Source organism: Cydia strobilella, chromosome 26, assembly GCF_947568885.1.
Source record: "Cydia strobilella chromosome 26, ilCydStro3.1, whole genome shotgun sequence".
NCBI lineage: Eukaryota > Metazoa > Arthropoda > Insecta > Lepidoptera > Tortricidae > Cydia > Cydia strobilella.
In genome coordinates, this window is record NC_086066.1 from 4,771,715 (window position 1) to 4,799,142 (window position 27,428).

The 27,428-nt window shown below is 41.1% G+C and overlaps 1 protein-coding gene and 1 non-coding gene across 6 annotated transcripts in view; both read left to right on the top strand.

Annotated features, from left to right (window-relative positions):
* LOC134753262 (zinc finger protein 37 homolog) overlaps nt 1–26,291 on the top strand; it is a 36,491-nt gene extending 10,200 nt beyond the window's left edge. For 4 of the 5 annotated variants that reach the window (XM_063689094.1, XM_063689093.1, XM_063689096.1 and 1 more), the window contains 14 exons: nt 1,652–1,702; nt 4,053–4,202; nt 6,499–6,584; nt 9,344–9,422; nt 11,490–11,567; nt 14,258–14,349; nt 15,466–15,562; nt 16,663–16,749; nt 17,354–17,480; nt 18,814–19,002; nt 19,578–19,715; nt 23,804–23,919; nt 24,362–24,555; nt 26,145–26,291. In XM_063689094.1, coding sequence (XP_063545164.1) covers nt 1,652–1,702; nt 4,053–4,202; nt 6,499–6,584; nt 9,344–9,422; nt 11,490–11,567; nt 14,258–14,349; nt 15,466–15,562; nt 16,663–16,749; nt 17,354–17,480; nt 18,814–19,002; nt 19,578–19,715; nt 23,804–23,919; nt 24,362–24,555; nt 26,145–26,222 — 1,562 coding nt within the window. In that variant the 3' untranslated portion in view covers nt 26,223–26,291. The remainder of the gene's footprint in view (nt 1–1,651; nt 1,703–4,052; nt 4,203–6,498; nt 6,585–9,343; nt 9,423–11,489; nt 11,568–14,257; nt 14,350–15,465; nt 15,563–16,662; nt 16,750–17,353; nt 17,481–18,813; nt 19,003–19,577; nt 19,716–23,803; nt 23,920–24,361; nt 24,556–26,144) is intronic. The other variant, XM_063689095.1, reaches the window with a different exon arrangement.
* Nucleotides 5,372–5,444, top strand: Trnat-agu (transfer RNA threonine (anticodon AGU)). Its single transcript has one exon. It is a non-coding gene; the product is annotated as a tRNA-Thr (tRNA).
* Nucleotides 26,292–27,428: the final 1,137 nt, after the last annotated feature.

Here is a 27,428-nt window from a genome sequence, read left to right on the forward strand (position 1 = left end):
TAACAGTGATGTCGACAATTAGCCTCATGCATGAAGTTTATATTTGAACGAAATATGTTTTATTCGGATGTTTGTTACCGTTATATCATGTTACAAATGCATTTCCGTTTTTAAATTACCATTTAATTACTTAAAATTATAAATAAAAAGTACAAAAATTTGCCCGCGAAAAGCTAGTGAGCGAAACGCTCGAAACGCCACGTGACGTCACGCGTTCGACAGATTAGTGTCATTAGTAGCAAACGACAGTTGGGCCGCCCAACGTGTGACGTCATCACGCTCTGTCGAATTCGCGCCAAAAATTATGAGCGTTTCAACCGCTCAAAAATTTTCAACATTCTAAATATTTTTTAATAAAATAATGTTAAGGTTTACAAAAGTATTTTTATCATTTCCGGTGTTCCAACGATATAAATTATGAATCCAAAAATAAAAATAAATTCATGCATGGAGCTAGTTGTCGCACCTGTCACCGTGGTGAAATAGGGGCCAGGTCCGTTTTGCATTCCAAGGGGGCTACTAAGAAAAAAGAATGTATTGCGATGATATTTCCGAACATTATTTAAGTTTTGTACTAAAATGACTGATCGGTTACCAATAGGGGATATTACTGCAATGGCCACCAGAGTGCAGCACTAGCCTTTTTAGTAAACCATAGAGTAACTTATACATACTGTACCTTTAACAGGTTTTTGACAAGTTTTCAGAGGTAATAAAATATGGCATTGATGCATCAAGGCGGTTTGTTTACAGAGGACCTACCGGGAAACGCGAATCCGAAATTTCGCTATCTGCCTCTTTATCGCTCGAATATGCAAGAGTGACAGGGATCGCACTTAAACTATCGTGAGACATATTTCAAGATATTTATCAGTACGGTTTTTACTCACTATTATTTTTAGTCGCTTTTGGCGACATGTTTCGGATTCTTTGGGAATCCATCCTTAGGCACGAGTGTCCGCGGCGGTTGTACGTCGTGCACTGCGACGAGGCGGGCGGCGCGGGCAGTGCACGACGTACAACCGCCGCCGACACTCGTGCCTGAGGATGGATTCCCAAAGAATCCGAAACATGTCGCCAAAAGCGACTAAAAATAATAGTGAGTAAAAACCGTATTGATAAATATCTTGAGTGACAGAGATGTTAACGAAATTTCGATTTTCTAGTTTCGCGATAGACCCTCACATTGCGGTAGTGGCGCCACCTACGCAGTTTCGCGGAATATTCCCTATTGGGGCAATTAAATTGGCATTTTAAGTGATATACATGTCTGGCGTAAAATATAAATAATTTACATTGTTCTGAACTATTTAAAATTTCATAGAGTCAGACCAAGATCATAATTTCATAGAAGTTTGACGTTTAAAATAACACTTGTACTGCGTGTGCTATCAAAATCGTTGCAGACTTGCCTCGGTCTAACTATATGTGTGGTGGGTTAAAAGCGTGGGTCCAAACCACACAGACAAGAAGTTACAGATTTAAATGTGGTATTTTCTATAAAAAGGGACCTTATTTTCGATGGCGCTTACGCCATTATAAACGATGCTTCCATAAAAATACAATGCCGCGCGACGCTGTGCGGCGTAAGCGCCATCGACAATAAGGTCCCTTTTCAAAGAAAATGCCCCAAATGTTTTTTTTTTTACAGAGGCCTTAGAGAGAAAGGCTAAAAGGGAATACAAACGTCGAGGCGCTGGTGGTAAGTGTCATTATGAATTATTATTAACTAACTGTACAGATTAATAACAATAACATCACTTTGTGCTAACTAGATTGACTCACAAGGTGCTGGCAACATTTTTATTTAGACGCGGTATGCCTACGCCGATTTTCAATTCGATTTTCTTTCCAGGGAACTTTATGTGATTGTATAATATTTCAAAACTCTTATGTATGTATGTATAAACTATTTATTGAAACACAGAACACAAATATAGCACAGAAATAGGCAGTACAAAGGCGAACTTCACCCTTTAAGGGATTTCTTCCAGTTAACCTTTGAGTAGACTCGTTTTATATCACAGATGCGATTTTCCAATCTTTAGTCACGCCGATCTGTTTTGTACAGTATTGACAGTTGGATTGGCCAATCCGACTTATCCAACTGCTGCTTTAGTATCTGGTGTATAAAAGCAGGGGGCCTACCGCGTAAATCGAAAATCCAATGTCCGCTACCGACCTCTATCGCTCCTGTCCATTCGAGAGGCAGAAAAAATAATTTCGATTTTCGTTTAGTTCAGATATTCAACTTTCTATTTAGAAAATCTGCCATTCGGCTTGGACATATTTCATCTTAAAACTATGTCAGAATCAGAATAGTGCAGATCTTAAATTAACACATGTAACGAGTTAATTAAATTAAAATTTAAAGAGTTAATACAGCTATGTATATGTATATAGGTAGCTATTAAGAAATTTGTAGTACTGTTTCTTCAACATTTGACCATACCCAAGATATAATAGGATAGAGCGGTACTCTCATAGTAAATTTTGTGGCCACAGTAAATTCACTGCCATCTATCGGCACACGATTAAAACTAAAAATGAAGATGTATAAAAATACCATAAAATGTATTTATATATGGATAAATATTTTTTTTTATTTGCATTAAATATTTTTATATTGTTTTGACCCATGTTCTTTCACTGATATGCGTTAAAATTGTTAAATACCAAACGAAACCGTCAACGCCATCTATTCGAGAGTAGGCCAAAGGTAGTGGCGCCATCTGTTCGAAAATCAAATTTACTTGATTTTCTAGGCACGTTTTTTCCTTAGACTGTATCCATATATTACGGAGTTATATCTATCTTTGGCCGTACTCTACGTTATGAATTGAAAGTCATACTTAACAACTTTTACTTCTACATACTGTTAATTTGACACAAATATATTTATAGATACCCAATTTATCCGTAACTTCGTGTTTGTTTTTATATTAAAAGAAGTTCAGTATGGCTATTTTTAAAACACCTTGTAAGTATGTTTTCAAACGTAATAATGCTCGAAAGTATAGTAACATCTCTGCTAAATTGTTAGTAATTTTTAACAAATATTTGCGAAGTAAAACTTAGTTTCGTAATACTGATCAAGATTGTCCTTTCCGGATCGTCACATTTCTATTAATTTCGTGACACTGACATACATGACACTCATTTTTTCATTATAAGAATTTCTGCATTTCTTACTTTTAAGGGCCTGATTGGGCACGTTTTTTTTTCGATTAACCTTTCGTTTGTGTGTAGTGGTTAAAGATCGTGGGTCCAAACTCGGTCGGGCCGTATAGAGCAGAATAAAAACATTCTCGATAAAAAAGCAAAAAGTTGACACATAATTTGGTCAGTATCCCATCATACACAGACGAGAGGTTAAAAAAAATTGTTCTATAACAAATTTAATGTAAAGTACTAAAACATAAGCAGTTATGCAAAAACAAAGAAATCCTCCTAATGAATTAAATATTGAAATAAAACATCATATTTGATATTTATTACAATTATTATAGTTTTCTCGTCGCATTCAATGTGCATTCCGCTATATTTTCGAACATTATTTGTTTTCTAACACTGTTTTCGTTTTTTTTTTCGTTTAATCACATAATCACACACTATTTAAGTATTGATTTGGGATCTCGTGTAATATTTTATGTTCGTTTGTTTCTTTTAAAAATAACGTAGATATTCAAGAAAGTATAATTCCCCGAACGATTTTGATAGCACACGCAGTTCAATAAAATAACACGTGCACTGCGTGTTCTATCAAAATCGTTGAAGACTTATCTTGGTCTAACTCTATTCAAGAAAGTTTAATTTCCCGAAGTCAAAACTTAAATTAACCTGCAAATTAACTGCACTACGAAGTAAATAAAACTATCATTTATAACTGAAAATGAATTGATGAAAAATTTTAAGATTCGGCCACAAAACAGTTCCAAGCCTACCTATTCAATTATAAAAGTAAAAGCGTTATTTGTTTCGTACGTGCATTGTAAATATACTAACCCGGGACATTAGGAATACTTAAGTATCATCATTCATGTATTTTCAAGCTAAAGTACTGAAATCGACGAAAATACTCACGCGGTCGAAAAAGTTACCGCCAAAAAAGTCCCTCAAAAAAGTTCCGCAGCGCGTGGCTCGAAAGATTGGCGACAAAAAGGTGGTTATCCGAAGGAATACGAAATTGATTAGGAGGAAAGGTAAAGGTCCATGTTTAGGCCCGTGCATGTATTGTGTAGGTAGTGCAACGGCTGAAGCTGATGAGAGGCACGTAGGTACTCGAGGAAGGCAAGCCCAATAATTAATCATAAATAATGTTCAATGCATGAGGTATAAAAAAAAAATACAAAGCATAGTACTTACACGATTTGCAATCCGAATTAAAATCGAACGCAATGGTAGAAAATAACTTTAAATAGTACCTATTAAAATAAAACGAAAGATTATTAAATAATTTATATTTATTTGCAAGAACGATTTACACATAGGTACTTAATGTTATGATATGCAATACAAACTAGTGGATTATATCAAATTTTGTTAAATAATTTTTAACGCCTTTAAAAACTGTCTTCTTGAGTAAATGTGCCTCTCAGATTCAAAGCATTTCTCAGCGATTTTAAATTATTTATTTAAAAATATGTTTTTGGCCTAATTGCCTTTAAATCGGGGTAATGCTACTCGGTGTTATTGTTACTTATGATATGTTTATATAGGTATGTAGACAGGATATGGTTGTTTAATTTAAATAAAAATTTAATGTGTTCAAATTATGAACACAATATAATTTCAGAGTTATTTACATGTCAAATAAAAATCTTTGATTTTTTTTCTTACTCAACATTCATAAATATTAGTTCCGTATTGTGACTTTCTTGACTTTATAAACATATACAGCGTGACGTACCGGAAAACTGGGACTTAAAAGTAAATTTAAAACTTTTTTAAATCGGAAGTGGATTTTGAGTAAGAAAAAAAAAGTAAGAAAAATAAGAAATAATTGAAATTGCTCAAGTTTGGTAGATTTGATCAACGCATGGTAGTTTTTTAAACTGACTGGTAGAAAACGTATGCATCCAAATTTTACATTGATGTGTTGAAATGGTTTTACGTAGTTAGAAATTACTAATGTATTTTTTTACTAACATCACTAATTAATATTTTTATAAATTAGTATTTATGTTATTTGTTCATTGTATGTCTATGTATTTAGTAAACGGTGAGATTGATGTTTTTCTTGTATAACAGGGTTTTTGTGAAGTGAATATCTTTTCTACTTCTGCTGTACCGGTTCCATTTTTTTATAATTTAGCTATACTTGTCATTAATCTTAGAAATAAAAGTGGAAATATTAGCTGCATTGGGTACGGTCTTGGTGGCTCAGATGGTAGAGCACTGTACCAGTGATCCAGTGGTCGTGGGTTCAAGTCCCACCCGAGACAGTGAATTTTTCCACTTTTAAATTATTTCTAAGCTTAATAGCATCGCACTTAAACTATCGTGAGACATATTTCAAAATATTTATCCGTACGGTTTTTACTCACTATTATTTTTAGTCGCTTTTGGCGACATGTTTCGGATTCTTTGGGAATCCATCCTCAGGCACGAGTGTCCGCGGCGGTTGTACGTCGTGCAGTGCAAAAGCGACTAAAAATAATAATGAGTAAAAACCGTACGGATAAATATCTTAATAGCATCGTTCGCAGACTTGATACAAAATTAATATACTTGTCATATTTTCAATACTTGTCGAGTATTTACCTTTGTGGCTAACGCCAGTTTGGCACTGACGTAAGCGCTATCGAGAACGTGCTTTCTATGCATCTCGCTCTTACTTGCATATTAGTGCGAGCGAGATGTATAGTAAGTAAATTACGTCGACGTTAGCGTATATGTCAGTTTTGACACTGTCAGTGACTCACGGTACTTAATATATACGTGTAGTTATTAAGTAAGCAAATACACGGAAATATAATCATAACGTGCGTGAAAATCTTTAGCAAGATGCCAATGTATTTTCATATATTTCTGGCTTAGGCCGGCAAAACGTTCAAACCAATACCTGCTTCGCCATAGGTTATCATTGGTTAGCTCGTATTTTTTTAGAATGTCGCTATACATACCATATAAATATGCTATACAGTTGGAATCTGTGTGTATTATAGCCCGGCAAAACTATCAGCATTTCACGTCTCTGACCGACACCGGTGTTGCTCCTGGTCGTCTTTACGACGGCAGTTTCAGGGGCCCATCTAGTCAGCGGCAAGTCACCACCTGCCTATGTCTGTGCCAAAAAGGCACAGACAGGATAATACAGGATTTTTCGAGTGTAGTGCTCACGCAGCAAGCAAGTGTAGTATTACTGAGCTACAAGACGATCAGCGTCACGTCTCTTCACGTAGGTCGGGTTTCCAATACGCGCTATGGCGGGATATTTCTCATGTATGGGGCTCACGCACCCTGCGGGTTGGAGGCCTAATGAGCTTGTGTTTGCAGAATCGGCGGCGTCCTCGTCCGCCGGCGAGACGCCGAGGGTCAAGCGGAAATATACCAAGCGGGCTCCTGGAGCTAACAAGGATTCTGTGAGTTTTAGATGTAGCATACTTAGCCGCACTAATCTATTAGAGGCAAAGAGGACATAATAAGATAGAGCGATACTGTCATAGTAGATTTTGTAACGACAGTAAATTCACTGCCATCTATCGACACACTTTAAAACTAAAAATGAAGATTTATAAAAATACGATAAAATGTATTTAAATATGGATAAATGTTTTTTTTTATTTGCATTAATTATTTGTATGATTTTGACCCATGTTCTTTCACTGATATGCGTTAAAATTGTTAAATAACAAACGAAATTGTCAACGCCATCTATACGACAGTAGGCCAAAGCTAGTAGCGCCCTCTGATCGAGTCTCAAATTTTCTTGATTTTCGAGGCACGTTTTTTCCTTAGACTGTAACTGTCTATTACGGAGTTATATCTATCTTTGATTAAGGTTTTCTAAAAAAATACAAAATTCCAAACATTATGTTTTAGTGATTCTATTGAAGACGAGTCACTTTTATTTTAAAATTAATACGAGACTTAATCGCGTACACTTACGTTTATTATTAAGCTTGACGTTTCAAACGTCACATTCACAGGCAGACTGGCGAAGAATTGTATTAAGGCGGTTCCCTGAGACAGAAGGCGAAAAATCTCCTTATATGATCCTGTTTATCTAAGAGGCGTTGATATTCGTAGACATGGAAAAAATATATGTAGTCCTTGACTATATTATCTTTAATATCATAGCTTCCGATACACGAATTATGACACTTCGCTCGATACAATTAATTTCCAAAGTAACCTCTAACTCGGACTTTTAATCCAACTTTACTCGGTTATTTATTATGTGATACTATAAACAAAAAAAGAAGAAAAAACAATCTTAACTTAAATAATAATTTCATAGCTTTCGAATTTCGATATTGTAGGGTAACGTTATTAAAATAAATAAAAATCGACAATATTCGATCAAAATTGACGCTTGGCGCGCATGATCTTTCCCGTTCTTTCTTGCGAAATGTGACAGAGACAGCGGCAAACCGATGGAACGGCCTTAACATCTTGCTGCGTGGGTTTTGCAGAACCGCGCGATCAGGTCCCGTATTAGTTTTAAAATTACTAGTCACTTTTATTAAATTCCAAAGTAATTTGAACTTTAAATAGGGGATATTACTGCAATGTTCTGCCACCAGAGTGCAGGACTAGCCTTTTTAGTAAACCATAGAATAATTTATACATACTGTACCTTTAACAAGTTTTGACAAGTTTTCAGACATAATAAAATATGACATTGATGCATCAAGGCGGTTTGCTTACAGAGGACCTACTACCGGGAAACGCGAATCCGAAAATTCGCTATCTGCCTCTTTATCGCTCAAATATGCAAGAGTGACAGAGATGTTCGATAAAGAAATTTTCTTGTTTCACGATAGACCCTCAGATTGTGGTAGTGGCGCCCTGGCGCCCCCTACGCAGATAATCGCGTAATATTCCCTATATGCTATGGTTGTAATTCTATTGACGCGTACATCGCTTACGTTACGTACTCTTAAGCGCGGAGAACGCAACGCAGCATGCGTAATGCAGCACTGCAAGCATTACGCATGCGACGTGATTTTGCCGTCAGTTCTTTTCCAAAGCCCAACAATTTCCTCCATTTTATATAATATGTATGTCTTTACAAGCTTTTATTTAATTTGCCCTGTTAGTACAGTCGCCATCAGATATATCGGAGCGCTCGAGGTGCTCAAAATATCTGAACACGCACTCTAACGCCTTGACAATGGAGGCGTGTTCAGATATTTGTGAGCACCTCGGGCGCTCCGATATATCTGATGGCGACTGTACAAACAGCAACACTTACTCGTAACTGACAATCGGTGGACCTTATGCCTTTAGTAATAAGGTTTACGAACTCGCTGCCCCAATATTACAGGGTTCTATGTTTCACTTATCGAACTGAAATTTGATCTTTATCATAGTGGCATTAAGTCGAATTTCAACTATCTTGAAAATGTAACATAGAACCCTGTAATATTAGGGCAGCGAACTGTCAGCTAACCAGTGTGGGCGATGACATGTATGTATGTTAGCGTAGGTCAAATGTTGGAAGCTAAATTTGACCCACTTCCCGTTTTCCAATTGAGCTGAAATTTTCCATACATATGTAAATCGGCTGACAATGCAATATTATGACGACATCGAGCTGATCTGATGATGGAGACATGGGCCATGGCGTGGCCATGGGAACTCTGTGATAATTGTGTTTGGAGTTTTTAGAATTGTCTCGATGAGTATTAACTAATATTCATATTAGTTTTTCTGTCAAGAACTATTCGAGGCATACCTTTTTCAGACGTATTCCTAGTTACTATAATAAACATCTATCCGAAATAGATTGTTTTCAAAATTCGTTAGCTAGTCTAAAAAATATTGTTAAACATAAGTTGTTTTAGTACCTAAGTACAGATAGCAGTTCTTAATCTAGTATTCTGATATAGATATTTATTAGTTAAAATTGTATTTATTTCAGTTAACATAATGTATATTTTATGAACCTGCAGATCCAGGTCTTTTTTTTTTTGTTGTATTTTTCTTTTGTTGCGGTCCATCTTTTGTATCGCATTTTTGACATGTTTATATGACTGTTTCGCTTCTGAAAAAACGAAAAAAAAAATACTGCCTGTGGAAAGAAAAGTACAGTCAGCGATAAAAGCTTGAACCAAAAATGAAATCATTTGCCGAACATTTTTATATGTATTTATATTTTGAAATGATGTTATTTCAGCCGCCAGCAGCCGAGCGCGTGAAGGGGAAACGGGGACGCCCTCGTAAGGATGCGAACAACCACAGGCCACAGCAACCCAGTGAGTACGATCGATGTCATTTGGACAATGACTAGTCCGTCTAAGCTAACTTTGCACACTTTTTAGGGTTCCGTAACCAAGGGGTAAAAACGGGACCCTATTACTAAAACTCCACTGTCCGTCTGTCTGTCACCAGGCTGTATCTCATGAACCGTGATAGCTAGCCAGTTGGAATTTTCACAGATGATGTATTTCTGTTGCCGCTATAACAACAAATACTAAAAAGTACGGAACCCTCCGTGAGTGAGTCCGACTCGCACTTGTCCGGTTTTTTCTTCTATTAGGATCGAAATAGCTCGTGATTCTAACTAGAAATAATATATCTGAGCGGCCGAGGTGCTCAGAAATATCTGAACACGCACTCTAACTACTTGACAATAGAGGCGTGTTCAGATATTTGTGAGCACCTCGGCCGCTCAGATGGCGATGGCGACTGTACAATACAGGTACACGTCACATACTGTTGTACAATAAACATACAAATACCAAATTACAGAGTATTTAAAGTGAAATATACACAACATAGTAATGTCATCAATTCATGGTACATTTTTTTTAGGGTTCCGTACCCAAAGGGTAAAAACGGGACCCTATTACTATGACTCCGCTGTCTGTCTGTCCGTCTGCCACAAGGCTGTATCTCATGAACCGTGATAGCTAGACAGTTGAAATTTTCACAGACGATATATTTTTTTGCCGCTATAACAAAAACTACTAAAAACAGAATAAAATAAATATTTAAGGGGGGCTCCCATGCAACAAACGTGATTTTTTTTTTGCCGTTTTTTGCGTAATGGTACGGAGCCCTTCGCGCGTGAGTCCGACTCGCACTTGGCCGGTTTTATTTTAAATAGTCATTGGCAGTTCCATTTAGACCGCGGCGGGCCAGGAACAGATTTCCATGACCAATCGCCTCCCGGGCGAAAACTCGTATAGTGGTTAACGGCTTTGTATTATGAACCCTCGTGAACGTCAGCTACCGCTCCGTTGGTGAGAAATGGCAGCAAATAGTCTATAAAAAAATTTAGTCATCGCCTCCCGCTTGATACTTTGTCGGATGATAGTTTAGATGCTATTGTGAATAAACAAAATTGTCAGCCGATTGTATCGCTGTGGAAAGACCGTCAGCTGGTCACATGAACATGTAAAAAAGAATATTATTTTCAGTCATCGGCGTCATCGTCTCCCGTTTGATACTTTGTCAAATGATAGTTTACATGCTATTGTTAATAAAACAAATCGTCAGTGGAAAGACCGTGTTACGCGTTTCGGTGGCTGCCATTCCTCAACCCACCAACGGAGCGGCAGCTGACGTTCACGAGGGTTCATCATACACGTTAACCGCTATACGAGTTTTCGCCCGGGAGGCGATGACTGACGAAATTTGCGCCTGGCTCGCGGTCTAATTATTTCATTAAAAGTATTAGTTTTTTTTTGTAAGTAGCCACGATTCTAAATTTCTTGTAAAGGATTAGTGAGACGGTGCATCTCTTATGCTATCTAAGAGGCAGTTGTATATCGCAAGGTCTATAACATCATAGAGTAACTTATACTAGAGCGGTACTGTCATAGTAAATTTTGTAACCCCAGTAAATTCACTGCCATCTGTCGACACACTTTAAAACTAAAAATAAATATTTATAAAAATACGATAAAATGTATTTAAATATGGATAAAAGATTTTTTTTATTTGCATTAATTATTTTTATGTTTTTGACCCATGTTCTTTCACTGATATGCGTTAAAATTGTTAAATAACAAACGAAACCGTCAACGCCATCTATACGACAGTAGGCCAAAGCTAGTAGCGCCCTCTGAACGAGAATCAAATTTTCTTGATTTTCGAGGCACGTTTTTTTCTTAGACTGTATAGGTATTCATCTATTACGGAGTTATATCTATCTTTGATAACATACACCAACTGTTCTGACTTTGTAAGTTTGTGAAGCGGTGCAAGTTTCAGATAAAATGGCCCATCGAAAGGGGTCACATATGGGATCTATGAGATATATTCGTCCCGATAATCTATGTGGATATCTTGGTTAAAGCAAATATGTTCGTTTTCAGAGATCCGCGTGAGGAGTAACCTGATGCCTGATAACAATGAGCCTATCACTTTGGACAGTGACGACGAACCGGACCTAGGTATGTGGAGGGTTTATTAGCAAACCCCGCAACGGAGCTAGCAAATCCGTAGCATATGACAGTTTTGTGTCAGCAAAGAGGATATAATAGGACAGAGCGGTACTGTCATAGTAAATTTCGTAGCCACAGTAAATTCACTGCCATCTATCGCGTATCGACACACGATTAAATCTCATCATCTTCCTCGCGTTATCCCGGCTTTTTGCCACGGCTCATGGGAGCCTGGGGTCCGCTTGACAACTACTCCTAAGAATTGACGTAGGCACTAGTTTTTACGAAAGCGACGGCCATCTGACCTTCCAACCCAGAGGGGGAACTAGGCCTTGTTAGGATTAGTCCGGTTTCCTCACGATGTTTTCCTTCACCGAAAAGCGACTGGTAAATATCAAATGATATTTCGTACATAAGTTCCGAAAAACTCATTGGTACGAGCCGGGGTTTGAACCTGCGACCTCCGGATTGAAAGTCACACGCTCTTACCGCTGGGCCATTAGCGCTCTTTTTCGACACACGATTAAAACAAAAAAAAAGTATTTATATATGGATAAATGTTTTTTTTTATTTGCAATATTTGCATTGATTATTTTTATATTATTTTGACCCATGTTCTTTCACTGACATGCGTTAAAATTGTTAAATAACAAACGAAACCGTCAACGCCATCTATACGAGAGTAGGCCAAAGGTAGTGGCGCCATCTGATCGAGAATCAAATTTCCTTGATTTTCGAGGCACGTTTTTTCCTTAGACTGTGTTCATCTATTACGGATGAACCATTTTGCTTGAATTTTATTGTATGTAAGATTAATATAATTTAACAAGAACCTTGACCCTCTTTTGATATAACTCGGTTTAATTTGCTGTAAAATAAAATAACATGTCAATGTCAATATTGAATGCACTTCAATGTGTCTGTTATTTTGTTAATAACATCACGTTTTTTTTTCGTATTTCTGTCAAATATTAAATATCTGGGAAATTTACGGTGGGGAATAAAGAAAAAAGTGAGACTGTGACAAGGACAACCAATAACAGCGCTTTCTCTGCTACTCCTACTGAAAGATACATAAGACTATCCCGTTCAGTCATTTCCCCCCACCCCTCATGACCGATCAAGTACTAGATTCATGTCTATGGTATATGACATTTATAGAAATCAACCTTATCGACAAGCGACAATGTGGTACCTTTTGGTTGAAAACGTCACATTTTTCTGATTAGCCGGGTCCACACATAGCGAGCAGCCTCGCGAGGCAATTTCCTCGCGCACAAAACGGCCAGTGTAGACGTACCTCGGCCGAGGCGGCGCGCGCGGTTTCCTCGCCCGGTGAGGCAAACATGCTGAGGCAAAAGTTACACGAGCACGCGGCGTTTGCCGCGCGAGGAAATTTCCTCACGAGGCTGCTCGCTATGTGTGGACCCGGCTATAGGCTATTTGACTAATTTTTGAAAATGGTTTTAATTGATTGTTTATGACTTAATAATTACACTACATTGATATTTCCGTGAAATTTCCTGTATTAAAGATAAAAAAAAATTTAGTTTATTTATTTTGAACGCGCCTTAAACGCTGTTTTTGTAAAGGGGCTAATCACGTGACACGTGTGACGTCACGCGCAAGTAAACTCAGTCAATGACCTTAGTTAATCTTATGGTTTATGTGCATTGAATTCATTATTTCACTGTAAAATGGTATATAAATGGTGTATAGTGCCGCAATGTTCAAGTAAGACTATAAAAAATCCAGACAAATCGTTTGTTTCCATTCCAACGAATCCCAAAAAAAGAAAAATGTGTTTAAAACTAGCGCGAAGAGACCCAAAGAGCATTTTAGCGCATACAAATGTTTTTATGTGTGAAGACCACTTCGATGTAAGTAATATTTAACTGTAAATAAATATGGTAATTACAGCAGCGGATTTTGTTATTTAACGAAACAAGATCTGGGTATTTAATGTATTACTACATAACCTCATAACATAGCTCTTTCAGCATTAGTAGGTAGTAAGTAGCATACTTTATCTTTCAAACTAAAGTGCAGTATGGAGATACTATTCTCGTCATCGTATTCTATATATATATCGTCGTCGTATTCGTATCATCGAAATCGAAATATTCGTAAATAAACAATTTCTACGTATACTCACACAGCTGTTTTTACATTTCTAAGTTCCGCAGCATAGTAATCCGGATTATCTTTAAAGAAAAGTGCAACCATTAATGCGTCTATGTCTGGTAGGTTGCCGCTATCAGCTATCACATATTTCGGCTCCATTTTGAGATTCTTATGAATATTGTGCCACTAGATATACGGATAAATCGGAATTTATCAGAAAACTGTGGAACAATAACTAAAATTAACTAAAAACAAATAAAACTGCTAAAACACTCAAGACATTTAAGAATGTTTACCCGCGTGTGACGTCATCCGAGCGTTGACCAATCACAGAGCGTTCACGTCCCTGGTGAAATTTCAAAAAATATTAAATTTTCTTTCGTTTATTTTCAAAAAAATAAACATAATTTACATTCAAATATAGTGAAATATACTTTATTAGTTTATTATCTTTCAGGATAACAGCAATTCGTTATATTTTTTTAATGTTGTCAAATACCCTATTGAATGATCATTTTTATGACTCTCTTTCCTCAGAGCCTCTAACTAATATCAAACTTGTTTATATTGTGCAGGGTCCCCGAGCCAAGCCTCGGATTCTCTGAGCCTGGATGAGAATCTCCGCGCACTCAGACACATACACGAGAAATACGCAAACATAGACAAGGTATGTTAATTAATGTAGTTTGTAATGTTTTACAAATAAAAGATATATAAAAAAAACACATTTACAATCGAGTCTATCGCGAATTTATTTTGTTACCTTTATTTACCGACGTTTCGACACAGGTTTCACTGGTCGTGGTCGCGGCTAACTGACGTCCCAGCAAAATGTCAAAACAGAGACTTGTGTGACTACCCGACGAAAAGTGTATTTAAAATTTGGGTAGACATCACATTTTCAAACCACCCACTACACATAAATGTTAATTATTGTCAGTAGTCCGACACGCAACAATCACAACATCCGCGCATACATCCGAATTGACCCGACCCGATTGTAAATGTGATTTAATTATAGCCAGTATATTGGCGCGAAGTGTGTTAAGCTTCAGGTCCCGGTTTAGGCCACAATATGAGAGACAAAGAAAATGACATACATACATACAATCACACCTCTCTCTCCCGCCTGATTACATACCATTGATTTTCACTTGTTACCATCCTGGCAAACTTCTTTCGCTTCCTTCACTATCACTTTCTTTATAATCATTGTACAGTGAAGTGTAAAAATATGGGTGCGTACAATTTACTCAAAAATATGTTCCATAGCTCTTATGTCAGCGAATTAGGAACTGTGGGACATATTTTTGAGTAAGTTATAGGCACCCATATTTTTACACTTGACTGTACATGCTCTGCTGGACGATATCGACCTGTCAGTTGTTCGGAACTGTCAAATTTTTGTTCTAACTGACAGGCTGATATCGTCCGGCGGACTGATAATTAGTGGGCCCCTTTAGCTACCTTTGATTTTCCCGAATTTGATTGAAATTTAATACATAAGAACCATTGTTTATTCTAGGGTATTTGACTACTAGTCAAATCAGTTCCTTTTTTCGAACTGTCAAAACGATTTTGCTACTATGGAATTTATATGAAACACTAGCATGTGACGTCACAATCAAATTACCTACTCTTTATAGTTTTATACGGGTTTTCAAATAAAAATTGTGTCTAAAAATAACTGCTGTTTACGTTTCTCCATTAATCTTCTGGTGCTTTATTTCATGCATGGTGTGAAATAATTTATTTTGAAAACAGTCAAATACCCTATTGTCAGGATGATCTGTACGAAGCACACTTGCTGGCGGCCAAGTTCAAGAAACCGGACGAGCGGCCGCAGGACGACGACGTGCTGTCCGTGAGGAGCTCTGAAGGTACGACCACATCATAGGTAACAGTACGTATAGTTGGAACTTTTTAATTAAGTCACAAGTTACATATAGGACACATTAATCACATTGAAAAACATTCTGTACCTATGTACATATCTAAAAACCTCAACAGAAGCCGGACTGGAAACTTCTTAGCTCGTCCGAATTTCACCTTCCCATACAAACGGAGTTTCGTTCTCATTTTAAAACTACGTCTTGAATTGTAATGAAACTTTGAACATACAATGACATGAGGTATATCTATGCCTGTAATTAGTTTATATAGCTCCAGCGTTATTGTCTTCGGTTACCGCGATAGTTACTCATAAAATAAAACGATGAAAACGGATTATATTGCGTATATTGAATTTATACTACATCTCGACGTTTCGAACTCTTTACAGCGTTCGTGGTCAACGGGTGTCACAGGTCTGTAATTAGTTTAATTAGCTCCAGTTTTTAAAAACAAACAAAATAGAGCAAAAACAAGTTTTGTATGAAAAACTTAAATTCGCTGTATTTTTTTTACTATGGTATCTGAAGCTACATAAACTTATTCCAGGCATATGCCTTATCCTATTGTAAGTACAAAGTTTCAGAGCAATCTAGCTAGTCGTTTTAAAATGAGAGCGGAACTACGTTTGTCCGAGCTTGCCGGGGACTCATAAGTGTCAATGTCAAAAGTTTTCATTTTTGGCTACAAGGTGACACCCCTCCAACGTGTGTCCCTATTCTGAGCACCTTTCTAAGGGTTGTTAGGGAGTTATGTCTTCTAAAACATTACATGCATTAAATCTTAGAGGATATAATCAAACGGAGACGCATTGTCTGTAATTATCTGTACAAAAAAGTCTGCTGATTTTTGCGGGGGAGGGGCACATCAAATGTATACGTAACGTCAAAATAGCCATGTCAGATAAACGTCAGTCCATACATTGTGTATGACCATTGGCCAACTATTTTCGACAGAGGCCTGTTAATGGTTACTCCGTTTTGTTATATCCTCTAAGCATTCAATAGATAAAATACCTTACTCAGTTCAAATTTGCTCACCAGTTTCCATCCGTCAGTTTAATTGTATCAAATTGTATTTATGTTTCCAGGTCGGGCCTCGGTGAAAGATTCGGATAGAGTGGAGAAACTAGAAGACAGCTCGGGATCTGACTCGGACAGCAGCAGTTCAGGTTCTGGTACGTCAATTAACGTCACAAATTACGTCAATTTCTAGTTTTAACCTCTCTAGTCCCAGCACGTAAAAATGTCTAAAACCTCCATTGAAATTTCCCAGATATTTCCATAAATCGTGTCCAATATCGCATCTGTGGCACCTAGAAGTATCTTTTCGGCCGACCCGATATCGGGGCCGTGGGAATTAAGGCCTAAACATCATATTAAAGACAGAATTAATGGCAGAACCTGACCTGGGTCGCTGGGTCTGATCCTAAAAAGAGCGCAACGAATAGTAAGAAGCATAGAAAACAAAAACTTACATAGCATTTTATCTACTTGTTCAATAAGCTACAGTAAAGTTTTTTTTTAGAATAACATGTTTTTGGTTATAGAGAATAGCATTTTCATTAGCTACGTCTGTTGCTGAATGAAAATTACTAAACACTTAGCGTTTGATCATCATTTCACAACCCACCAATGGAGCGGCAGCTGACGTCCACGAGATTTCATTATACCTACTACTACTACTATTATCTTTGTTTACCACACGAGTTATCTTGGTTATAAATATCTGTTGCTGGCTCGCGCTCTAATTTTTAACACTCTTACTCAATCCCATTGCAGGCAGTTCGTCCAGCGGTTCCAGCTCATCATCCAGCTCTTCGTCCAGTTCGTCTGACAGCTCCGACAGCGAGTCCGAGTCGGAAAAGAGGACTAACGCCAACCCACTCCAGCCTGCCGAGGATGACAGGTGAGTCAGGCAGTTCGTCCAGCATCCAGCTGATCGGACAGTTCGGACAGCGAGTCTGAATCGGAGAAGAGGACTGACGCCAACCCACTGCAGCCTGCCGAGGATGACAGGTATGAAGGGTTCTCAGGCCAAATATCCTACTTAAGGAGGTAGTCAAATTCAATAGGGACTTAGGGTTAAAATTCGGGCCAAGTAGTGCACACTCCATGCATCAGTTTTGTTACCAAAACGATTATTATTTTCGTAGTCGACATCTAGCGTCAAGTAGCGGAATTATCAGTACTGCTACTCGACACTAGATGTCACGACGAATGGAAAGTCTAACGATTTTCAGCTAATATTATAACCGGATTAACCGGAACTGTATATTCAACTCCTTCTGCTTATAATATTAGTTATAAATTGTTGAGCAATACTCTTTTCGTCAGTCGCGACACACGTGACATCTAGTGTCAAGTAGCAGTACTGATAATTCCGTTACTTGACGCTAGATGTCGACTACGTTTTGGTAACAAAACTGATGTATGGAGTGGGCACTTTATGTCGACTTAATTCTCTTTAGTCATGCGTATAAATATTTTAAAACGGGTTACTCGCGTCCTGTTGGGTGAAAAGCTGCAGCTCGCAGTCTGCGTTGATCCGCCAACGCGTGCTCCTGTTGAAACTGCTCCTTAGGGAGCGTAACATGTCTAACAATTTTCGACTTAAAAAACGTTTCAATACCGACTCTCATGCAATATTTGGCATAAGTATATCAAAGATAGATATAACTCCGTAATAGATAGGATACAGTCTAAGGAAAAAACGTGCCTCGAAAATCACGAAAATTTGATTTACGATCAGATGGCGCCACTAGTTTTGGCCTACTCTCGTAAAGAGGGCGCTGACGGTTTCGTTTGTTATTTATAGTTTTAACGCATATCAGTGAAAGAACATGGGTCAAAATCATATAAAAATAATTAATGCAAATAAAAAAATCATTTATCTATATTTAAATACATTTTAACGTATTTTTATAAATCTTCATTTTTAGTTTTAAAGTATGTCGATAGATGGCAGTGAATTTACAGTGGTTACAAAATTTACTATGACAGTACCGCTCTATCTTATTATATCCTCTTTGAAGTATATCAAGCGGCTTATTTACTATATAAATGGTTAGAGTTTTGAATGATTCACGGTTAGTTTCACTAGACTTATATTGACCGGGATATAGACCGTGATTACCTTTTGTATTATTTGTGAGCTCCCGATATTTTAAAGGTAATCACGGTCTATATCCCGGTCAATATAAGTCTAATAAATGGTTAATTTTATAAACCTTCCCTTCCAGATCTTTCGGCGCGTGGTCGTACTCCGGCGCCGTCTCGTCCGGATCCGAATCGGATCCGGAACGGAACGCGGCCGCCGTGCCGATCCCGCCGCGGCAGGACGAGATCAGTGAATCCGAAAACGAGTCGCCGGACAAGAGTTTCCAGTGTCACATCTGCAAGAAGTGGTACTCTACGAGAGTTACGTTAAAGTGAGTAACTGAGTACATTGTTACAAGTACAATCAATATTTGGGGTAGGGTTAGGAGAATGTGGGATTTGTTTATATGCAAGTTGAAATTCCATTGAAACAGTGTACATCGTAATGTACATTGGGCGGCACTTGGTTGAAACGGTAATAACAAAGTTAGATATAACTCCGTAATAGATGGATACAGTCTAAGGAAAAAACGTGCCTCGAAAATCAAGAAAATTTGATTCTCGATCAGATGGCGCCACTTGCTTTGGCCTACTCTCGTATAGAGGGCGTTGACGGTTTCGTTTGTTATTTATAATTTTAACGCATATCCGTTAAAGAACATGGGTCAAAATCATATAAAAATAATTAATGCAAATAAAAAAATCATTTATCCATATTTAAATACATTTTAACGTATTTTTATAAATCTTCACTTTAAGTTTTAAAGTATGTCGATAGATGGCAGTGAATTTACAGTGGTTACAAAATTTACTATGACAGTACCGCTCTATTTTATTATATCCTCTTTGGTAATAATAAAATAATGATGCGCAATAATGATGTGCAATAATGATGCGCTTGTTGCAGGATTCACCGGCGTTCTCACCAAGCCCGCGGCGGCGGCGGCGGCGGCGGCTCGCGGCAGCGCACGCGCAGCTCCGACCGCTACGAGTGCGACTGCTGCGACATGACCTTCAACCGCCGCGAGAAGCTGTGGGACCACAAGTGAGCACTCTGTAACTTATACCCACAAGCAACCGGGCGGAGCACGCGCAGCTCCGACCGCTACGAGTGCGACTGCTGCGACATGACCTTCAACCGCCGCGAGAAGCTGTGGGACCACAAGTGAGCACTCTGTAACTTATACCCACAAGCAACCGGGCGGAGCACGCGCAGCTCCGACCGCTACGAGTGCGACTGCTGCGACATGACCTTCAACCGCCGCGAGAAGCTGTGGGACCACAAGTGAGCACTCTGTAACTTATACCCACAAGCAACCGGGCGGAGCACGCGCAGCTCCGACCGCTACGAGTGCGACTGCTGCGACATGACCTTCAACCGCCGCGAGAAGCTGTGGGACCACAAGTGAGCACTCTGTAACTTATACCCACAAGCAACCGGGCGGAGCACGCGCAGCTCCGACCGCTACGAGTGCGACTGCTGCGACATGACCTTCAACCGCCGCGAGAAGCTGTGGGACCACAAGTGAGCACTCTGTAACTTATACCCACAAGCAACCGGGCGGAGCACGCGCAGCTCCGACCGCTACGAGTGCGACTGCTGCGACATGACCTTCAACCGCCGCGAGAAGCTGTGGGACCACAAGTGAGCACTCTGTAACTTATACCCACAAGCAACCGGGCGGAGCACGCGCAGCTCCGACCGCTACGAGTGCGACTGCTGCGACATGACCTTCAACCGCCGCGAGAAGCTGTGGGACCACAAGTGAGCACTGTGTAACTTATACCCACAAGCAACCGGGCGGAGCACGCGCAGCTCCGACCGCTACGAGTGCGACTGCTGCGACATGACCTTCAACCGCCGCGAGAAGCTGTGGGACCACAAGTGAGCACTCTGTAACTTATACCCACAAGCAACCGGGCGGAGCACGCGCAGCTCCGACCGCTACGAGTGCGACTGCTGCGACATGACCTTCAACCGCCGCGAGAAGCTGTGGGACCACAAGTGAGCACTCTGTAACTTATACCCACAAGCAACCGGGCGGAGCACGCGCAGCTCCGACCGCTACGAGTGCGACTGCTGCGACATGACCTTCAACCGCCGCGAGAAGCTGTGGGACCACAAGTGAGCACTCTGTAACTTATACCCACAAGCAACCGGGCGGAGCACGCGCAGCTCCGACCGCTACGAGTGCGACTGCTGCGACATGACCTTCAACCGCCGCGAGAAGCTGTGGGACCACAAGTGAGCACTCTGTAACTTATACCCACAAGCAACCGGGCGGAGCACGCGCAGCTCCGACCGCTACGAGTGCGACTGCTGCGACATGACCTTCAACCGCCGCGAGAAGCTGTGGGACCACAAGTGAGCACTCTGTAACTTATACCCACAAGCAACCGGGCGGAGCACGCGCAGCTCCGACCGCTACGAGTGCGACTGCTGCGACATGACCTTCAACCGCCGCGAGAAGCTGTGGGACCACAAGTGAGCACTCTGTAACTTATACCCACAAGCAACCGGGCGGAGCACGCGCAGCTCCGACCGCTACGAGTGCGACTGCTGCGACATGACCTTCAACCGCCGCGAGAAGCTGTGGGACCACAAGTTAGCACTCTGTAACTTATACCCACAAGCAACCGGGCGGAGCACGCGCAGCTCCGACCGCTACGAGTGCGACTGCTGCGACATGACCTTCAACCGCCGCGAGAAGCTGTGGGACCACAAGTGAGCACTCTGTAACTTATACCCACAAGCAACCGGGCGGAGCACGCGCAGCTCCGACCGCTACGAGTGCGACTGCTGCGACATGACCTTCAACCGCCGCGAGAAGCTGTGGGACCACAAGTGAGCACTCTGTAACTTATACCCACAAGCAACCGGGCGGAGCACGCGCAGCTCCGACCGCTACGAGTGCGACTGCTGCGACATGACCTTCAACCGCCGCGAGAAGCTGTGGGACCACAAGTGAGCACTCTGTAACTTATACCCACAAGCAACCGGGCGGAGCACGCGCAGCTCCGACCGCTACGAGTGCGACTGCTGCGACATGACCTTCAACCGCCGCGAGAAGCTGTGGGACCACAAGTGAGCACTCTGTAACTTATACCCACAAGCAACCGGGCGGAGCACGCGCAGCTCCGACCGCTACGAGTGCGACTGCTGCGACATGACCTTCAACCGCCGCGAGAAGCTGTGGGACCACAAGTGAGCACTCTGTAACTTATACCCACAAGCAACCGGGCGGAGCACGCGCAGCTCCGACCGCTACGAGTGCGACTGCTGCGACATGACCTTCAACCGCCGCGAGAAGCTGTGGGACCACAAGTGAGCACTCTGTAACTTATACCCACAAGCAACCGGGCGGAGCACGCGCAGCTCCGACCGCTACGAGTGCGACTGCTGCGACATGACCTTCAACCGCCGCGAGAAGCTGTGGGACCACAAGTGAGCACTCTGTAACTTATACCCACAAGCAACCGGGCGGAGCACGCGCAGCTCCGACCGCTACGAGTGCGACTGCTGCGACATGACCTTCAACCGCCGCGAGAAGCTGTGGGACCACAAGTGAGCACTCTGTAACTTATACCCACAAGCAACCGGGCGGAGCACGCGCAGCTCCGACCGCTACGAGTGCGACTGCAGCGACATGACCTTCAACCGCCGCGAGAAGCTGTGGGACCACAAGTGAGCACTCTGTAACTTATACCCACAAGCAACCGGGCGGAGCACGCGCAGCTCCGACCGCTACGAGTGCGACTGCTGCGACATGACCTTCAACCGCCGCGAGAAGCTGTGGGACCACAAGTGAGCACTCTGTAACTTATACCCACAAGCAACCGGGCGGAGCACGCGCAGCTCCGACCGCTACGAGTGCGACTGCTGCGACATGACCTTCAACCGCCGCGAGAAGCTGTGGGACCACAAGTGAGCACTCTATAACTTATACCCACAAGCAACCGGGCGGAGCACGCGCAGCTCCGACCGCTACGAGTGCGACTGCTGCGACATGACCTTCAACCGCCGCGAGAAGCTGTGGGACCACAAGTGAGCACTCTGTAACTTATACCCACAAGCAACCGGGCGGAGCACGCGCAGCTCCGACCGCTACGAGTGCGACTGCTGCGACATGACCTTCAACCGCCGCGAGAAGCTGTGGGACCACAAGTGAGCACTCTGTAACTTATACCCACAAGCAACCGGGCGGAGCACGCGCAGCTCCGACCGCTACGAGTGCGACTGCTGCGACATGACCTTCAACCGCCGCGAGAAGCTGTGGGACCACAAGTGAGCACTCTGTAACTTATACCCACAAGCAACCGGGCGGAGCACGCGCAGCTCCGACCGCTACGAGTGCGACTGCTGCGACATGACCTTCAACCGCCGCGAGAAGCTGTGGGACCACAAGTGAGCACTCTGTAACTTATACCCACAAGCAACCGGGCGGAGCACGCGCAGCTCCGACCGCTACGAGTGCGACTGCTGCGACATGACCTTCAACCGCCGCGAGAAGCTGTGGGACCACAAGTGAGCACTCTGTAACTTATACCCACAAGCAACCGGGCGAAGCACGCGCAGCTCCGACCGCTACGAGTGCGACTGCTGCGACATGACCTTCAACCGCCGCGAGAAGCTGTGGGACCACAAGTGAGAGTTTATACCGTACCCTTACTTCCATCTTCACCAGTTCACCACTTAGATGGTTGGAAGTCCTCAACTGTGCATTCCTCTTAAACCTTCCTGCCTTGCACAGCTAAACTGTAGAACGGCGGCCAGCGGTATTTTCAGACCGTTACCTTGAAACTCTCAAAAAAAAAGCTTACTTCCATCTTAGCGAGCGAAATTTCGGATTCGCTTTTCCCGGTAGGTCCTCTGTAAACAAACCGCCTTCATGCATCAATGTCATATTTTATTATCTCTGAAAACTTGACAAAAACTTGTTAAAGGTACAGTATGTATAAGTTACTCTATGGTTTACTAAAAAGGCTAGTGCTGCTCTCTGGTGGCAGAACATTGCAGTAATATCCCCTAATCTAGGAATTGACAAGAAACCTTACGCTTGCGCCAACTGTAAAATACTTGGACCGGCCAGCCCCATTGCTGGATAAAGTTAGAATACCTTTATGTATTTGCAGAGCGAGCGCGCACCGCGGCGCCATGACTGTCCGCTGCGAAGTGTGCCGCAAGTGCTTCGAGGACGACGCGGAGCTGGCGCACCATGCTGCCACGCACTCCGCCGACGACAGAGCCGGTGAGTACTAGACATGTGTAGGTAATGCTCGTAATATCACGAATGAGATATCTCTCGAATGCGTAATATGGCATTACTTATCACTCCGAGAAATCCACCATTACTTCAAACATCACTCATGCGAGCGCGAACGACCGAGCCATTCGATATAGATTGACGCACCGATATGAATGGTCAGTTCAAGTCTTCAAATATATACACAGTGCGCGTAATGTATGCAATGCCACTTGTGATAATGTCATGTTTGTTCGTAATTTGTAACATCTATGTACATGCCATGGTCCCACCGTCCCACCCTTAGTTATAATCTAGACTTATATAGACCGGGATTACCTATTGTATATAAGTCTAGTGAAACTAACCGTGAATCTAAAGCAAAACTCTTAGCTATAATGTCTATATTTCTTCTAATGATACAATAATATAAAAAATTGGTTTCCAGGTCGATGCACAGACTGCGGCTCGTCGTTCCAGCGCTACGAGCAGCTCGCGCGGCATCGCCTCTCCTGCGCGCGCGCAGACTCCGGCGGCTCGCACGCCTGCCACCAGTGCGGCAAGCGCTTCACGCACGCGCACTCGCTGACCAGGCATGCGCACAACCACGCGCGTCAACTGTATAGATGCGTCGTTTGCAAGGTGAGAAAACACGAGGACAGTGACTTAGTCAGGACAGCCGAGTCGGAACCAAATCAATGACTGTTTGTGAGGAACAGCTCGCATAGTTGCGACTGGTGAGGCAAGCGTTTGACGCACGCAAACTCGTTGGCCATCCACGCGCGTTAACCGTATAGGTGAGCAGATTGCTAGGTGAAAAAAATGGATACGCTAACACTGACTCGGTCAGGATGGTCGAGTCAAAACTGTGAAAATCACAGTAAGAAGACTTCCATGAGTGAAGCGACGCTCATTCATTAATAATCATTACACTATTTTACTTTCTACCATCTGACCTTCCCAAAATTACTCATTGGGAATATTTACTAATACGTGTATTATTTCCCGTTAGAAATGTTTGTATATGTTACGGTAAAAGCCCGATGTGCGGTAAAACCTAGGATTTACCGATGCCGATCGGTAAAAGCCCGAAATGATAAATAATATTAGTTTACTTCGGGCTTTTACCGACTCCGCTTACTACGGCGATCGGTAAATGTTGAATCATGCACTAGTTTTTGTTACTAACTAGTCCACTTCTTGATTCGTACATTTCCTTGTTAGTCCACTTCTATTTCGCAACTTAACTAGACGGGGCTCCTATTTCTGGGCGGTTTGCCCTTCGGGCATCTGAAGCTACCTAACGAACCTAACCTACCTACGCTTTTTGCCACAAAGTGTAATGTTTTCACGGATGTCACACTAAATCAATAGGTAGGTAGGTTAGATTCGTTAGGTAACTTCAGATGCCCGAAGGGCTAACCGCCCAGTAATAGCGCGGGGCTCCGTTTAGTTTAGTTGCGAAGGAAATGTTCTTAGGGTTCCGTACCCAAAGGGTAAAAACGGGACCCTATTACTAAGACTCCGCTGTCCGTCTGTCTGTCTGTCTGTCACCAGGCTGTATCTCATGATCCGTGGTAACACACTTATTTTTTTTACAAATGATGTATTTTTGTTGCCGCTATAACAACAAATACTAAACATAATAAAAAAAAAATTTAAGTGGGGCTCCCATACAACAAACGTGATCTGTGATAGCTAGACAACTGAAATTTTCACAGATGATGTATTTCGGTTGCCGCTATAACAACAAATACTAAAAACAGAATAAAATAGAGATTTAAGTGGGGCTCCCATAAAACAAACGTGATTTTTGACCGAAGTTAAGCAACGTCGGGCGGGGTCAGTACTTGGATGGGTGAACGTTTTTATAGTTAATGGTACGGAACCCTTCGTGTGTGAGTCCGACTAGCACTTGGCCGGTTTTTTTTAAGAAACAGTACTGGTTGAGTAAAAAGACTTTTCTTTTTCGGCAACTGGTTGCGAAACTACAAATATTCATCTAATAATCTCAAAAACCACTGTATAATTCAAAATTTACCGGTCGCCGTGTTAAAACCTAGGATTTACCGATTCAGTGTCGGTAAAAGCGCAGAGTAAATTAAGATTTTTCAACATTTCGAGCTTTTACCGATCGGCATCGGTAAATCCTAGGTTTTACCGCATATCGGGCTTTTACCGTAACGTAACATATACACAATGTACTATTTAAATTCTGTGTTTGGTTTCAGGCGTCGTTCGCGCGCGCCGACCAGCTGGCGCAACATCTGAACAGCCACCTCGCCAACTACAAGCGGCTCAAGCCTTAAGCTGGGAGTGCAACATATTCACACAATAATGGATTATTATATTATATTAATATAGAGTTTTATTTACAACTGACTTTCATTACACATGATTACACCCACAGATTTAATATATGTGCTATTTTCAATGAAAAGGGTACTTATTGTCGCTTATCAGTAAGGCGCTATTTCCATATAGCTTCAATTCGAAATCAACCTTATCAACAAGCGACAATGTGGTACCTTTTGGTTGAAAACGTCACATATACGCTAGATGACGCAAATACCACGATTTGTATAGAAACCAAAGATAGATATAACTCCGTAATAGATGGATACAGTCTAAGGAAAAAACGTGCCTCGAAAATCACGAAAATTTGATTCTCGATCAGATGGCGCCACTAGTTTTGGCCTACACTCGTATAGAGGGCGTTGACTGTTTCGTTAGTTATTTATAATTTTAACGCATACCAGTGAAAGAACATGGGTCAAAATCATATAAAAATAATTAATGCAAATAAAAAAATCATTTATCCATATTTAAATACATTTTATCGTATTTTTATAAATATTTATTTTTAGTTTTAAAGTGTGTCGACAGATGGCAGTGAATTTACTGGGGTCACAGATAGATATAACTCCGTAATAGATGGATACAGTCTAAGGAAAAAACGTGCCTCGAAAATCACGAAAATTTGATTCTCGATCAGATGGCGCCACTAGTTTTGGCCTACACTCATATAGAGGGCGTTGACTGTTTCGTTTGTTATTTATAATTTTAACGCATACCAGTGAAAGAACATGGGTCAAAATCATATAAAAATAATTAATGCAAATAAAAAAATCATTTATCCATATGCATAATAGAGAGCTTTTCAGTCGAGTACCGTGTTTAAGCAACGAAGCTTGCTGAGTTGCTGAAGTTAAGGTACGAGATTGAAAAGCTTGATTATATCACTATTGTATAAAATACTATTGTTCTCTGTAATATGTCTCGCGACGTACAATGATTGTTTTATACAATTAATGTAAATTTTATTTATCATCTTTTCAATAAAGCTTATAACATTAAAAATAATAATAATGATTATGTATATTTCTTAAATCTAAGTATATGTCGTCAGAATCAGGATCATATTCGCAACTAATATTTAATTGACAATATGTGTGTATTTAGATTTAAGAAATATATATGGAAAGTTGCAGAAACAAATTGGTTATTTTATTTTA